We start from the raw sequence: 17049 nt of genomic DNA on the forward strand, positions 1-17049 counted from the left end.
CTTCAGGCCAATTCCAGCTTCTGTTTGGACATGTTTGTTACTGCTGTTGTTGTAATCAGATACTCTGCAGCTTCTTGGGCTATTCTCAAGACTACGACTGGAAAACGGGCAAGCAACCACAGGTCTCTGGAGACACAGCCCATGTCTGCCAAGCGGGGGTGGGGGTAAATGTGGACAACTGGAGGCACGTCCCCTACAGTGGATTGAACAGTTATTTTCACCACAGCTGTGTAGGTGTGTCTCCCAACAGCATGTTCCATCAAGTGTACATCTCAATATTACTACATCCCTGAAGTGAGTTTGAGCAAGCCTCTAACTACTTCCTCATAGCATGAGCAAAAACAAAGTCCCTCTAATTTGGCACGATTTAGCAGTTTCACTGAAAGATTCCAGGATGCCGCAAGGAATAGAAAAGTGTCCGACTGCCATAGAAGTGAGCATTGAGATGGATGAGGTATTGCATTGTCGCTGTGGGGATTGAACTTTACTCTGTATCTGACCCCCGTACTGTACCTGTCCTGGGAGTGTTTGATGGGGACAGTGTAGAGGGAGCTTTACTCTGTATCTAACCCCGTGCTGTACCTGTCCTGGGAGTGTTTGATGGGGACAGTGTAGAGGGAGCTTTACTCTGTATCTAACCCCGTGCTGTACCTGTCCTGGGAGTGTTTGATGGGGACAGTGTAGAGGGAGCTTTACTCTGTATCTAACCCCATGCTGTACCAGTCCTGGGAGTGTTTGATGGGGATAGTGTAAAGGGAGCTTTACTCTGTATCTAACCCCATGCTGTACCTGTCCTGGGAGTGTTTGATGGGGACAGTGTAGAGGGAGCTTTACTCTGTATCTAACCCCGTGCTGTACCTGTCCTGGGAGTGTTTGATGGGACAGAGTAGAGGGAGCTTTACTCTGTATCTAACCCCCGTGCTGTACCTGTCCTGGGAGTGTTTGATGGGGACAGTGTAGAGGGAGCTTTACTCTGTATCTAACCCCGTGCTGTACCTGTCCTGGGAGTGTTTGATGGGGACAGTGTAGAGGGAGCTTTACTCTGTATCTAACCCCGTGCTGTACCTGTCCTGGGAGTGTTTGATGGGGACAGAGTAGAGGGAGCTTTACTCTGTATCTAACCCCCGTGCTGTACCTGTCCTGGGAGTGTTTGATGGGGACAGTGTAGAGGGAGCTTTACTCTGTATCTAACCCCATGCTGTACCAGTCCTGGGAGTGTTTGATGGGGATAGTGTAAAGGGAGCTTTACTCTGTATCTAACCCCATGCTGTACCTGTCCTGGGAGTGTTTGATGGGACAGAGTAGAGGGAGCTTTACTCTGTATCTAACCCCCGTGCTGTACCTGTCCTGGGAGTGTTTGATGGGGACAGTGTAGAGGGAGCTTTACTCTGTATCTAACCCCGTGCTGTACCTGTCCTGGGAGTGTTTGATGGGGACAGTGTAGAGGGAGCTTTTCTCTGTATCTAACCCTTACCCAAAATGCTCTCTAAAATTGACAAATATTCCATACTCTAACTTTAATAACTCTCACCTTGACAAGCATAAAATTCACAAAAACACACGTCTGCCTAGTTTCCCACTGACAGCCATTTGACTATGATCAGCTGGGCAGTTTGAATTTAGGATATTCTGGGAGGTGCGGAGCAGCAATAATTTTTAAAAATCAGTGCGATTATTGCCTCCTCCAGCACTGTTATGTGTGAATCCTGTAATGGTCATGTGCACAGCTCTGGGGCAACTCACTGTCCTGTCCTTCACCGGGATTGGCTCAAAAAGACTCCGAGACCCCAAGAAGGAGTCGGACAAAACACCTTGAGAAGGGAACAGACTCAACTTCAACAAAAATCACTGAGAACTGGTAACACGAACACCTCACCTCATTCAATCACAGTAAACCAGACAGAAAATCTCTCAACAAATCCAATTTAATCACGGGACAAGACACGTAAAGCCCAAATTCAGCTAACTTGTTGATTCTGCACAAGACTCAGAAGTTCAACTCACACATCTACCCAGATTCCAATCTTTCATAGAATCCTATGGCACAGAAGGAGGCCATTTGGCCCATTGTACTTGTGCTGTCTCTTTGAAAGAGCTATCCAATTAGTCCCACTACCACCCTACTCTTTCCACATTGCCTTGCAACCTTCTTCTTTTCAAGTATTTGTCCAATTCAGTTTTAAAAGTTATTGTTGAATGTGCTTCCACCGCCCTTTCAAGCCAGTTCGTTGAATAAGAAGAATCAATTTTAAATACCTTTACAAAGACGTACATACACCGTCTTTATTGTTGAATGTTTCATTCTCTCTCATGCGTCTTCACAAAAATCAAATTGCTGTTACTGTTTCACTCCAACACGGACACAACATCTAAAGAGGACAGACTGATGCACTGTAATACAACAGAGAGATAGTCCCTCCTCCTGCCCATTCTGACTACAATTATTACAGGTTTCAGTTTCAGCTTCACTGGGGGATTATAACTTCCTCAGTCAAGCAACTAGTGGGTAGAGAAGGAAATTAACAAATCAAGAGAGAAACTAAATCTGTGCAGCAAGCACATCTAAATTCAGTCACAAATGCCAGCACTCAGCTGACTTTTCCACAGGATCACAGTACCAAATAAAAAAACCCATTCAACTTCCCCCATTCTCAAATATCACAAAGAAAAATTCCAAAGTCACACAGGGAACTTAAGGAATCTCCCCACTCGAGCACAGACCTGAGGGGTTGAATGGGCGCTATTATCAAGTGAATAAAGAATTTTAAATGATTTTATGACTAAATAAAGAGAAATACAGAATGCAAAATTGGCACATGGCCCATCAACTCCATTCCTTCCACAGCCTATGTACACTGTCCACTATTATGGACACTACTCCACCCTTTCGGGATGTTTCAGACAAATTGGAAGCTGGATTGGAGAAATTTGAACAGAGAATTGGGAAAGGTGAGCACAGAGCTTGGTAGCGATGACACATTCAAGAATCTGGCATTGTAAAATGATCTTTCATAATGGATGGTAGTTTGAGAGAATGGAGGTGTTAAGGGTTGCCTTTTTGAGCAGGGAAGGAAACTGAGAAGAGGAATTGTGGACACTGTATTTAACAACTTTACACAGAGGGTACTAAACGTGGAGATGGATAAGTCAGCAAACTCAAGTGGGAGCTAGACACGTATCTGGCAGAGGAGGTGACTTATTGGTAGGGGAGCAAGTAGAGTATGGGATTTGACCATCTTTGGCACTAACCCCAGATAGATCAAAAGGGACTCTCCAATTCTGTACATTCCCACCTTTCTCCATGACCCTGAACCTCCAGGACAACCCTCTAACCTCATGATCTCTGACCAGCTCCCTTACTCCGTATGGCATTCCAATGCCCCAGCAAGTCAAGTAGTAGCATGTTTAACACACACAGCACAATGGTTTAAAAAATCTCAGGACTCATTTAGTTTATGCTGGACCTTTCAACAAGGTGGCAAGAGTCAAAAATTCGATAAATCAGAGTAATAAACAATCCCAAGTAGAGTGACCCCAGCATTCATTCTGAGGGTGGAAAAGGTAATACTGTTACAATAGGACTTGTTAACAATTCAAGGGCAGGGAGAATGAAGGAACTTCCATTTATATACAGCGCTATCAGATCCTCAAGGTGTCCCAAAGCATTTCACTGATAATGAAGTAGTTTTGAAGCGTAGATAGTCTTTAAAAATGGACAAACAAGGCAATCAATCTCTGCACAGCAAAATCCCATAAACAGTAGATGAGATAAATGTAGACTGTTGCCAGAGGAGTCTTGGCTGGAGAGGAAAACAAGGTGGTGGGGGCAGGGAGTAGATTAAGGGGCCAGAAGCAGAGTAAATCCTGGGAAAATAAATGGATAGATTGGGTTTCCAAATGATCAAGCAAAAAACTGTGTAGAAAAAAAACCCAGGAAAAACAGACGATCTGAGCAAGGCAGAGGTTAACCACAAAGAAAAACCCAGTAAAAACTGAAAAGGGCAACACCTCAGTCATTAAGTATTTGATAATCCTCATCTGCATTTGGTAATCTCCATCAAGGTCAGATCATCTCAATCTGTTTGTCACTGCAACTTCCAATCCTATTCCCAGTAAGATATTCATCCTTGGCTTTTCTAAATCAGTTAATTGACACAGTATTAACCAGCCATTAGTTCCACAGATTCACCAATCGGTGGACAAGCTTCATTTCTACTCATCTCTAGTTTTGCTTGAACGAATTTCACTCATTTCCTCACTTTCTGCACCATCAGATCAGGTTAAAAGGCTTAGAAATGACTACAATTACACTGACTGAGAGAAGTACACAAACAGACTGCAGAGAGATATAGACGGGTTAAGTGACAAGGTGGCAGATGGAACATAATGTGTGAAGTTATTCACTTTGGTAGTTAGAATAGAAAAGCAGAATATTTTTATAAAAGGTGTGAAACTCCTAAATGTTAATGTTCAGAGAGACTTGGGTGTACACGTACAAGGAACACAAAATGAGTATGCAGGTACAGCAAGCAATTAGGAAGGCAAATTACATGTTGGCCTTTATTGCAAGGAGACTGAAGTACAAGAATAAGGAAGTATAGGGCTTTGATGAGAACACACCTGGAGTAGTGTGTGCACTAAGGAAAGATATACTTGTTGTGGAGGCAGTGCAGCAAAGGTTCACTCACCTGGTTTCTGGGATGAGAGGGTTGTCCTATGACGAAAGGTTGAGAAAACTGGACCGATTGTCTCTGGAGTTTAGAAGAATGAGAGGTGATCCCATTGAATCATACAAGATTCTGAAGGGGTTTGACAGGGTAAACACGGAGAGGTTGTTACGACTAGGTGGGAAATCTCAGAACATAGGAGCTCAGTCTCAGGATAAGAGGCCGATCATTCAGGACTGAGATGAGGAGAAATTTCTTCACTCAAAGGGTTGTGAATCTTTGAAATTCTCTACCCCATAGGATTGTGGATGCTCCATCGTTGAATATATTTAACGCCGACACAGACAGATTTTTGATCTCTGAGGAATCGAGGGATATGGGGAATGGGCAGGAAAATGGAGTTGAGGCAGATGATCAGTCATGATCATATTGAATGGTGGAGCAGGCTCGATGGGCCGAATGGTCGACTCCTGTTCCTATTTCTTATGTTCTTGTGAAGTGGAGACACTGTTTTACAAGCAGAGCAGCCAAATTGCAACACAGCATAGTACCACAAGTGGAAAGTGAAATGGGCAACTAGTTAATTTAGTCTTGCCAGTGACACCCACATCCTATGAAGGAATTAAAAAAAATTATTTAGGCTGCTTTGTTGAGGGGAATATTGGCTTGGACTTTGGGAGAAATTCTACTCTTTTTTAAATACTGTCATGTTCACCTGAATAGGCAGACACAGCCTTGATTCCCCTCCAACAGTGCAGTACTTCCTCAGTACCGCACTCGAGTGTTAGTCTAGATTATGTGCCTAAGTCCATAGTGGGGCTCGAACCCACCAGCTTCTGACTCAGAGGTGAGGGAGCCACAGCTGACAGAATCTTCAACTGAAGAGCAGAGAAAATTTAGAAGAGAAACAAACACTGTGAAATTGTGGAACAGGAAAGTAATTTCAAGCAGCATCATGTTTATCTGGTAACCTCGTGTGGTGGGATAGTTTATAAAAATACATAAGGAGGAGGGAGTTAAAGATACAGAAATACAGATGGACACAGACAGGAAATTTGTAAAAACTGTTCGAACTTCACTTTTGCAGCTCATGGCTCCTTGGGCCCTGGTTCAGCAACCTCCGCCCATTATATAAACTCTGCATTTGGGATGAAAGTCAGGAAATAAATATTCAAAGGAAAAAGTGGGGTTTACACACATCTCCCCCTCCGAGGTGTTGCAAATTGTGCTGGTTCCATAGGTCTGAGCGGACAGCTGGATGATCTACTCCTCCGATTTCTTATGTTCTTATGTAATCCAGGCTGACACTTCAGTGCAGTATTGAGATATGAGCTGAGTGAACCATGGCATTGTATATCTGTTCAGGTGGATGTAAGAGATCCTGTATTGACACTGGAAGAACAGATAGAAGATACAGGAGAAACACCTGGAAACAGCAGCAACACAAAAATGGAAGAAGATAATCTGATACAAACTGGCAGGACTGGGACTCTGGAGCCAAAACATACCTTTATAGATAGAGTGAAGGGGAGAAGGTGAGGGGGAGATAGGAATGAAGGCAAGGGAGGGGAGGAAGGGGGGAGAGCAGTGAGGTGAGTGACACAATTAAAGGGGCAGGAGGGAAAGGAGAGTAAAGAGGAGAGCAGCAGATGGGTGAGGAAACAATGGCAATAACAGGGGAAGGCTAAGTGGGAAGGGGAGGTCAGAGGGACTGAAGCAGAAGGAGGGGAAGAGGTGAGTGAGGAAGGAGAAAATGGGAGGAGTAGGATAGGGGAAGAAGATGCCAACTCAGATCGTGGCCCCTCAAAACAAAAGAGACTTGCATTTCTATAGCACCTTTCACAACCTCAGGACATCCCAAAGCGCTTTGCAGCCAATGAAGTACTGTTGAAGTGTAGTCAGTGTTGTAATGTAGGAAATGCAGCAGGCAAATGGTGCAGAGCAAGCTCCCACAAACAGCAATGTGATAATGACCAAATAATCTGTTTCTATGATGTTGATTGAGGGGTAAATATTGGTCAGAACACAGGGCAGAACTCCCCCCATCTCCTTCAAATAGTGCCATGAGATCTTTTATGTCCACCTGAGAGGGAAAACGGGGCCTCGGTTTAACATCTCATCCGAAAGACAGCACCTCCAACAGTGCAGCACTCCCTCAGTACTGCATTAGGAGTGTCAATCTGGACTTTTATACTCGAGTCTCTGTGGTGGGACCAGAACCTACATCTTTCTGACTCAGAAGCGGGAGCTACCCACTGAGCCACGGCTGACATGAGTTGGTATGTCATCAAACAGAACCCGGCTGTACCTCCATACACAGAGTTGCTTTGTCGAAAGAGTGGAACGGTTGAGAGAATTCCATTAGTGTTCAGGTGTCACAGTCAGTGGTGGCGGCAGTGAAGTCTATTTAAAGCTGTCGACGTGGTGTCTTTACAGCCAAGTTAGTGGCTTTACTGAGCCACTTTCAGAGTGCTGCTGGGTGTCTCCTCACTAAAATAACCATAAGAACACCACACTGATGGTTTACTACCTCACGTCCTCAGTAGTTAAGGAGTACAAGCATGCGAGAGACTACATCCTACTGTCAGAAACCCTCAGGCGCAGTCAAATTCAGTGAGACAGACTGGAGGATGGGAATACTGGCCCACAACACAACCGCATTCTTCCTGCAAAGTGGAAACTAATCCCTTAATTGACTGGTTGCTGCAAATATTAATGACTGGCTTCTTGCTGCAGGGAAATCCTGTCAAACAATGATAAAAACAAACAATCCCTCTTCTGAAACAGCCATTTTGAACTTTACTGCACCCGATGAAAAACAAAACGGTTGCAGATAAATAAAACTCAATGTGCATCTTTTTTTTTGTTTTACGGCCACAACTTTACATGGTAGCAAAAACTGAATGGGAAATCTTACATCCTGCAGTTCAATTTGTATCCAGGCTTGTCCTTGTGTTCTAAATCTGGTGAATGGAACTACCAGATCCTGCTTGAATTATAACACTCTCTCTGTTTCTCTGGCCCTACTGTTAGCTACTGATCCAGGAAGATCCCAGCATTGGTTCCCGATTTGTGCAGAGTTTAGCTGATCTCAAGCAGGGCAGCGGTACAGGCCCTAAACTGGAACTCAGCATCCTTAAACTAGGGGTAAGGGAGGTGGGGGCGAGGAGGGGTGAAGATCAGCCAACGTTCCTGCTTTCGAAGGTTGCACAATGACACCTGCTGGAAAGTGCATATGTGGACAATGAGTGAGAACAAGGTCAAGCCCTGGCAATAATAAACATCCAAACAAGTCTGTCCTGGAATCAGACGTGTGACCTGGTTATAAGAGAACAAGACTAGAAAATGCCAAATCACCAGCAGCCCAGGAAGGGTGAAACACAAAGCATTTTACCAGCTTGAGAGAGACATTTAAAAGGTGCACTTTCATCCTCTCATCGATTCTTTCTCCATTTTACAGCAGCTCAATGTTTGTTCCAATTCTTTCCTACAGCACTTCTCAGCTTTAACAACCCAGAAAGTTGGGGAAGGAGGAGGGGTTCACTTTCTTGGATTCAAGATCAAATATATAGAATGTATATTTAATATTAGATATACATCACTGTCTGTAAAAAGTGTCCCATTTACATTGTGGTGGCCGATCCCTGCACCTCGGTAAAACACAGTAAAACCTGCGTTCATACAATGCATTGAACATAGTAAAACACCCCAAGACAAAAACGAGCACCGAACCAAAGGAGGACAGCTAATTAAACGCTTGGTCAAAGTGTTGGATTTTAAGGAGCGTCTGAAAGGAGTAGAGACAGAGGTGGAGATGTTTAGGGAGGGAATTCCCCCAGAGCTCAGTCAGCTGAAGACAAGGCCACCAATGCTGGAGTGATGAAAATCAGGTATACACAGGTCTGAAAGAGTCAAGTCTGGAAATAACAAAAGTATAGATGAGGGTTTCAGCAGCAGATGAGGTGAGGCAGGGGAACAGATGAGCAATTATGGTGGCAGAAGCAGGCGCTCTGGGTGATAGAGAGGATATGGAGTTGGAAGCTCAGATCAGGGTCAAATAGCACACCAACATTACGAACATTCTGGTTCAGCCTCAGAGAGTAGCCAGGGAGAGGGATGGACTTGATGGAATAGAGGGAATGGTGTTTGTGATCAGGGCTCAGACAATGACTCCAATCTTCCCAACGTTTAATTTCAGGAAATTTCAACTCACCCAAGACTAGATGTCAGACAAGCAGTGTGACAACACAGGAGTAGTGGGCGAGCCGGTGTTGAGGTAGAGTGCACAAGTTTTCCAATGCAAAATGTTGCAAGTTTGCAGACAAAAATGGAGGCTACAGATTTCGCTGTTTGAAAAATTAACTCAGATGCAACAGTCAAAACAACAGCAACTCTGGCAGCCACATAAGCAGCACAGCCTGTTACTGGTGAGACAAGAGTCTCCCAAAGGAAGTTTGTCCAGGCACCAGCTGTTTGCATTGGTTACCAGGCAATGCCACTGGAACAAGACTGGAAAATTCCACTAAAGAGCAGCCTGGGGATGGGAGCTACCTTTTCCCGACCCACGTCACTGATTTCTTCCTTCCTTCCTTTTCAAAAGGCATCGACTCCATTAGGGACGACAAACAGGTCTTGTGCAATCGTGAGGCTGAACTGGAAGCAATCTTACCCACTGCCCGATCTTAAAGGCTATTCTGCAATAACCCAGCACAGCCAGCTAAAACAGCCTTGGAGTCAGTCAAACTTATACTTGAATTAACGGAGACTAAAAGTACGAGGAGGATCGGATACAGAACAGGAATGAGACAAGAGCAGCGATAAGGACCTGAGGTGGTGTAGTAGCAGCATGTTGGAGGTTGTGTGAGAAAGGAATGGCAGAATCCCACCACTGAGTCTCCACCTGGTGAATTCTCTGAAGCAAGCCTTTCCATCATTAGGAAGTGCCAAATAACAGACTAAAATAAAATCAGTGTCACATCTCTCCTGAGGGCTTGGTACAAGTGCACTGGCAGGAGACAGAGAGCAAGATGACTATCTGGCCTATCCACAGGGGAGGGTGTGTCACATGGGGACAGCCAGAGAGGGAAAGGGAAAAAATAAATAGGGTGGCAATTCTGTAGGTAATAGAAACATAGGTGTAGGAGGAGGCCATTCAGCCCTTCAAGCCTGTCCCACCATTCAATTAGATCATGTTGATCTGTATCTTAACTCCAGTTACCCATTTTGGCTCCATAACCCTTAATGTTTTTCCCAGCAAAAATCCATCAATCTCAGATTTGAAATTTTCAGTTGACATCCCCCCTCCCCCTCGTCCAACAGTCCCCCAGCCCAGTCATCTGGGGGGCAAAGCTCCAGATTTCCAGTCGCCTTTGTAGGAAGAAGTGCTTCTGGCATCATCCCAAAACAGCTTAGCTCTAATTTTAATGTTCTGTCACCTTGTTCAGTCTTCCTGATATGGAGAATGTTTCGACTTATCTGTGACTAAATGTCCTTTAGACAGTCTGACAGCACAAGAGGTAGTTGTGGGGTCAAGGGAAGAATGGCAAGGTAGAGCCAAGCATCACCATCTAAGATACGAAAGCTGACTCCTGCCCGGTGACATGACATGAGAGGGGCAACATGTCGCTGAGAAATGGGAGGGGACCAAGGAAAAATCTTTGGCGGTATTCCATGGAAACTGTAGAGAGGAGAAAAGAAGCCATTGTTGGGGTGTGCCTACTGTGCTCAGACTGGCACCAGGCAAGGATAGTCTCTGTGGAGCTAGACGATGTAGGAAAGGCACTGATTAATCATATAAAAATGATAAGAGGTCAAGGAAGGATAGAACACCACAGTCAGTCACAGAGAATGCTCTTTGCAATGTTGACCAGGGTTTCTAAGTGTCGTGACAAGGATGGAACCGTATTGAAGGGATTCAAAGAGGGAGTTTCAGGAAAGCGGACAACACACTGAAGGATTTGCGAGGGGAAGCAGAGGCAAGAGTTGGTGAGTAGGTTGATGGTTGAAATATGTATGAAGTGTGGGATATTCAGCTCAGACTTATCATCATTTCAACATACTTATCCAAATGAGCCACCTGGACTGGTACCGAAGGACACAGATTAGGAAGACCCCAGTTCCATCTCTCAGCCATGGTTGGTCAGCAGATCTCAGCCAAGTCTGCATTGCCGAACTAAAATTCTAATCCAATAGGCTAAGAAGACGTGTTGGCCAATTGCACCATCCAGTCTTTGTGATGCTTCTAAAACAATTGCACCTCATTAATAAAATACAAAGTCACTAGACAATGCTGGGTGATTCCACTTACAGTGAACACAAGATGGGGACTCTGCCCAGACTAAAGTAGAGATAGAGCAGTTTAAACTCTACCATCAGGAAAGATGGTGATTAAAGGGGTAAGGACCTCACCAACCTGCAGAATATTGAATGACAGAGATTTTTAAAAAGCCCAATTATTATTTCAAAACAAACTAGGAAAGTAGAAGCAAAGGTTGCAGATGCAATATGTGAAAAATAAATTTAGAACAGATACCAGTTAAGTCTTTACTTAAAAAGATAAACATTTGGAATGATCTGCCAGACAAGGACCAAACCATTTGGGGTTGTTCAAAATACAACTGGAAGACACAATAGCAGAGTTAAGATACCAGAGGGATGGGCTTCAATGGAAAATAGAATTAATGTACCAGAAGGAGGAGTTTTGATGACAGAGTTAACATAGCAGCAGAACGAGCTGCAATAGGACAAATAGTTTTGCCTATCCTTGTCCTTTGGCTTATTCGAACAATGTATATTAATTCTACACATCAAATCCTCAGCAGTGCAAGTCTAAAAGGCTGGTGTTAACATTAGGTGTAAGAAGCAGTGGATAAATGAATAATGTGTCAAATCTGAAATCTCATTAAGTAATATTTCCACAGAAAAGCAGCCAATATTTCCAATAAGTCACTGTGGCAATTTCAGTATTTTCAGTTTTAACAGCTTCAAGTGTGTAACTACTTCAGGACATTGTCTTTGATGGAAGACTAAAACTTCAGGCTCAAACATCCCAGAATAATTACAGCTCACTTCAAAAACACACTGAGGACCAGGAAAGGGAAAAGTGAAATCACAGGGAGGCCTTGGGTTCAAAAGAAAATGCTCATACCAGATGGCTGAAATTAAACATTACCCATTCTCGGAGAACACAGGCAGAGTGCAAGTGACATGCACTGCCAAATGTGGCTTGGGCCACAACAGAAACACTACAGCAAACAAATCTCAATGCAAAAAAAAAACTAGTGCAAGACCAAATCTTCACCTCCAATCTGCCAATCAACAGCAAATGCTCAGGAATTCAATGAAATGCAGCTCGTCACTGATTTGATCGCTGAGCTGGCTGCAGGCCCGTAGGTTTGGGCCAAGAATATCCTGTCATTATGCAAATAAAAGGACCATTACTGAGACAAAACCCAAATGTAAACACCCAAAGGTGCTCTGTACAGACATGAAGGACCAGACTTTACTTCTATCACCACCTTGTCTTCAATGTTATCGAATAACAATTCTTTGAGGATATTTTCCTTCCTGTCATCTTTGAGCTTCCACAGTCACAGCAAAGCGGGGGAGGTGACAATCACCTTAGGAACAGTAACTTGTGCAGAAACTATACAGCCAATTCTGTGCATGAATCAAAGCAGCCACCATTTTGGGGACTGGAAACGGAAGTTCTCAAACGCATCCAGCTAGATTTTCACTTAAGAAAAAATGGTGTTTTAGGTAGGGGCACTTCTGAGGTACACAGATAGAACAGTAAAGTGGCTCCTTTACTCTGCATCTTACTCCATTTTTTAAATCTTTTTTTTCTTTATAAGGTGGCCTTTATACCCCAGGCCCCCTTTATGTACATTTTAAAATAACTTTATTAAAAACAGATAAATAAAACAAACACTCAAATTAAAAAAGCATTCTCGGCGTCGATGATGCACTCCAGTCCCTGCGGTGCCCACCAGTCGCGGAAGGCCTCAAGCGTACCGGCGGACACCGCATGCTCCTTCTCCAGGGACACCCGGGCACGAACGTAACCACAGAAGAGGGGCAGGCAATCAGGGAGGACGGACCCCCCGATGGCCCTCAGCCTGGACCTGTGAGTTGCCACCTTGGCCAGGCCCAGGAGCAGACCGACAAGGAGCTCCTCCTCCCTGCCCACCCCCTCTGCAGAGGGTGCCCAAAGATCAGGAGCGTGGGGCTGAAGTGCAGCCAAAACCTGTGGAATAGCCCTTCAAATACTCAAACAGGGGCTGCAATCTCACACATTCCATGTATACATGGAACACGGACTCGTCCAGGCTGCAGAAATTAAAGGTGGCCTGGGAGTCCGTGAACCGACTTAAAAGTCTATTGCACAGGACTGCCCTGTGCAACACCCTCCACTTCAGGTCCCCGATGTAAAGGGGGAGGACTGCCACGTAGAGAGATCTCCATCGGGGTTTCCCCTCGTCACCAGATGGCAACACGGATCGCCATAGCGTATTTGGGTGGCAGACGAGGGTGAGGAAGTGGAGAGTGTGCAGGAGCAGTTCGCACAGGAACCCCCCCCCCACCCTATGTGGAATGGCACGGAGGGCATTTCTGAGAGGCGGCTCGAGTTGTGCGCGACCGGCTCCAGAGGAGGGTTTCAGAGCCTGGGTCCGATAAGCAGTTCCAGCCAAGCAGGGGTCAGCTGGGCCGAAAGCGCTCCGTACTCCCAAGCCTCCTCGTCACCCGCAGTGAGGGGTGTCCTGGGGGCTTTGGCTATTCCTCTGCCTGTCGGTCCACCGACCGTGTTCCAGACTCTGAATAGATCCTGGTAAAAGACAGGCAACTCCCTCAGAGGGACGCGGCTAACAGTCTCCGCCAGGAGCTGCGTGTTGTCTTGAAGGCAGTGCCCCGGCGGAAAAATACATCGCCAGCGCACACCATCTGGGAGGACGCTTGACGTACAGGTATCTCTGCGGGGTCCGAAGGCGGAAAGTCGCAGCCTGGGTGCGGTTGCACCCCAGCGACTGACTGCCCTCCTTGATCGGGAGACTCAGGACCGCGACAGAGACCCAGTGTTTCCTCTTGCCGCAGAAGAAATCGAGGAGCTTCTTCTGGATCTTGGTGGCAAATGCAGGGGGCGGGGCCAAAGTGACCAACCGGTACCACAGCATCGAGGCCACCAGTTGGTTTATGACCAGCGCTCGGCCCCTGTAGGAAAGCACTCGGAGCAGTCCTGTCCAGCGCCCCAGCCGAGCGGTGACTTTCGCCTCCAACTCCTGCCAGTTTGCCGGCCAGGCTTCCTCAGCGGGGCTAAGGTGGACTCCCAGATAGAGGCGGTGCGTGGTGCTCCACACAAAAAGTCTTAACTCCTCCGGCAGGGAGTCCACCCACCACTGACCCACCAGGAGTCCGGAACATTTCTCCCAATTGATCCACGCGGAGGACACGGCAGAAAAGGTCTGCTGGCAGTCGCGCATCCTCCGCAAGTCAACGGGATCTGTGATTGCGAGGAGCACGTCGTCGGCGTAAGAGAGGATGACCCGCATGGCCAGCTCGCACAGAGCCAATCCCGTCAACCTCCTGCGAAGCAGGCACAGGAAGGGCTCCACGCAGATGGTATACAATTGGCCGGGATGGGGCATCCCTGACGCACTCCTCTCCCAATGCGAAGGGGCGCCGTCAAGGACCCGTTAACTTTGACCAGAAACTCTGCAGCAGCATATAATAGTCAGACCCAGGCCACAAAATGTGGCCCGAATCCGAACGCGGGCAGAGTCCCAAAAAGATTTTCCAGGCGGGTATACATTATACATCTTATAATCTGTGCTGAGGAGGGAGAACGGACGCCAGTTCTTAAGCAGGCAGAGATCGCTCCTCTTCGACAACAGGATGATGACCGCCCTGCGCTACGTGAGGGGCATCTCCCCAGTAGCCAGGCTTTCCCCCAGGACCCGCGCGTAATCGTCTCCCAGGATATCCCAGAACGCCCTGAGGAACTCCACGGTCAACCCATCCAGCCCCAGGGATTTGCCGCTCGACAAGAGGTGGAAGGCGCTGGTCAGCTCTGTCAACAGGAGCAGAGCCTCCAAACCTTCGGCAGGTCCTCCCACAAAACTCTGCACGTGTCCTCGCTGGACAGATCCGGAGAGAACAACGCACTGTAATAAGTTCAGACCAAAAGGACCATTCCATCCGGATCCGTGATGGAGGATCCATCGTCGGCCAGCAGCTCAATGAGCTGCTTACAGACCACCTGCCATTTATCCAGCGAGTAGAAGGGTGATGCGCGGTCCAAATCTTCCAGGATCTGGATCCACGACCTCACGTACGCGCCTCAGGACCCTATGAGCTGCAGGTCCCTCAGTGTGCCCTTCTCTTTGTACGCCTACCACAGAGCCGGGTCTGCGACGGCATGACCGAGGTGGGACTCCAATTTAAGCACCTCCCTCTCTAGGCACTCGACCTCGGCTTCCTGCCTCTCGGTCGACCCCTTCGCGTAATCCTGACAGAAGACACGGATGTGAGTCTTGCCCACATCCCACCATTGCCTCAAGGAGGGGAAGCCTCCCTGCTTCCTTCTCCAGTTGGCCCAGGATCGAGGGAATGCTTCCTGGAATCGCTTGTCCTCCAGCAGCCAGTTGATAAAGTGCCAGTCCGCGGACCCCGCCCACGTATAGAGCGGAGTGAACTCCGCCCATAGCAGGTGATGGCCCGAGCACGGCACCGGCTGCATGGAGGCTGCCGAGGCGCGGGAGGCGTACGCCTGTGAAATGTAGAGGCGGCCGATTCGGGACCCTCCTCCTCCAGACCTCCAGGTGAAGGCGCTGGAGTTGGGATGGAGATTCCGCCAGACGTCAAAGTTGAGGGAGCTGATCTGTTCCCTCAACTTCTCCACCGATGCTTGGCCGCGCTGGGAACCGGAGCGATCTCTCACCTTGAGGGTACAGTTAAAATCCCCCCCAAGGATTATGCACTTGCTGCTGTCGATAGAGCTCAAGAGAGCGGACACTTCTTCAAAGATGCGCATGCGCAACGTGCCAGGCCTTGGTGCGTACACTTTCACAAAGTGGAGCGGTACGCTACCCAGGCTAACGGCGAGGTGGAGCAAGCAGCCTGGTTCAAGCTCCTTAACCCTCAACATCTCCGGATGAAAAGTCAGGGCCAAGATAGCCACCCCAGCAATAGGGGTGAGGTGATTCATGTAGACCCCACCCTGCCACTCCAGGAGCTAGTTGGCTTCTTCTCCCGGAATGGTGTGGGTTTCCTGCAGAAAGCTCACCGCGTATCTCCCTTCCCTGAGGACTGAGAGATTGTGAAATTTGCAGTGAGAACCCCTGCTGCCGTTGATGTTGAGGCTGGCTATGGTTATCTTCATATCAAAAGTACTCGGAAACCGTCACCAAGACCTTACTGCGAAGAGGGAGTGGAAGTGCACCTCGCCCTCCACTCCCCCAGCAACCCATTGAGGAACGCTTTAAACCAACGCCTCTCAACCAGTTTCACGCACGTGCCCTTCCCCACCTTCGAGGGTGGTGCGGACGGACTGGACAATTAGCGCCAGATTTGACCATCGGCCGAAGGCCAGCTGAACTTTATTGCGGCAACCCCCTGTATGCCGCGAGGAAGTCCTGGAGTTCCACCGTGGGGATGAAAGGAGACTCAGTGGGAGGCACGAGGGAGTCCACCGCCTCACTGGTCCGAGCCCCACACCGAACCCCAACCCTCCTCTGGGTCATCACCGCCAGCGGCTGGCACACTCACCACACACTGTGGGGCGGGCGTCCCAGCAGTGCCAGCTGGTCCCGCCTCCATGGCAATCTCACCCCCAGGATCGATGGCGGAGGAGTCCTCTCTGGGTTCTTGGATGTAACTGGAGCCCATGGGCGCCAGCGGTTCAGGACCCCCCCCCCCCCCGCCTCCAACTCCGTCCCCAGGCCAATGAGTGGCCCAGGGGAGACGGTAGTTGCTGACTCCGGAAATCCAGCCGGAGCCGGGATCAGAGGTGGAGAGAGGAGGCCATCTCCCGCCCCGCCAGCACCCACAGGCCCAGCAGATGGGGAAATACGCAAATTGGCCTCAGGGTCAGGTACATCCTGGGCGGCATCGTCAGGCTGCTGGGAGGGCGGACCCTCACAGGACTCACCCCCACCTAGGAGACAGCCGACCCAGTAGCAGATGGAATAATTTCTCCTGGTGGGTCCACAGACTCCCCAACCCTGGGAGAGCCCACCAACTCGGCAGTTGCCAAGATTATAGGGGCATCTCCCCCCCCCAACCCCGTTCCGAGGGATGGAGGGTTCCCTTCCAGGGCTCGAGACCCTCCTGGTGCTGGTGGTGGGGGCAGCCCGAGCACCCGCATTAGGAGATGGACCCCGTGGTTCAG

The 17049-nt window shown here is 48.0% G+C and overlaps 1 protein-coding gene across 2 annotated transcripts in view; it reads right to left on the bottom strand.

The window, feature by feature from the left end:
* Positions 1-17049, bottom strand: part of srgap2 (SLIT-ROBO Rho GTPase activating protein 2) — a 213617-nt gene that overhangs the window by 118363 nt on the left and 78205 nt on the right. The window contains exon 1 of one of the 2 annotated variants that reach the window (XM_068057534.1): positions 2257-2372. The exons of the other annotated variant lie outside the window; for it this stretch is intronic. Coding sequence (XP_067913635.1) covers positions 2257-2302 — 46 coding nt within the window. The 5' untranslated portion in view covers positions 2303-2372. Of the gene's footprint in view, positions 1-2256; positions 2373-17049 lie in introns of those variants that run through there. 2 annotated transcript variants of the gene reach the window in all.

The sequence above is a fragment of the Heterodontus francisci genome, chromosome 25 (genome assembly GCF_036365525.1).
Source record: "Heterodontus francisci isolate sHetFra1 chromosome 25, sHetFra1.hap1, whole genome shotgun sequence".
Classification (NCBI taxonomy): Eukaryota; Metazoa; Chordata; class Chondrichthyes; order Heterodontiformes; family Heterodontidae; genus Heterodontus; species Heterodontus francisci.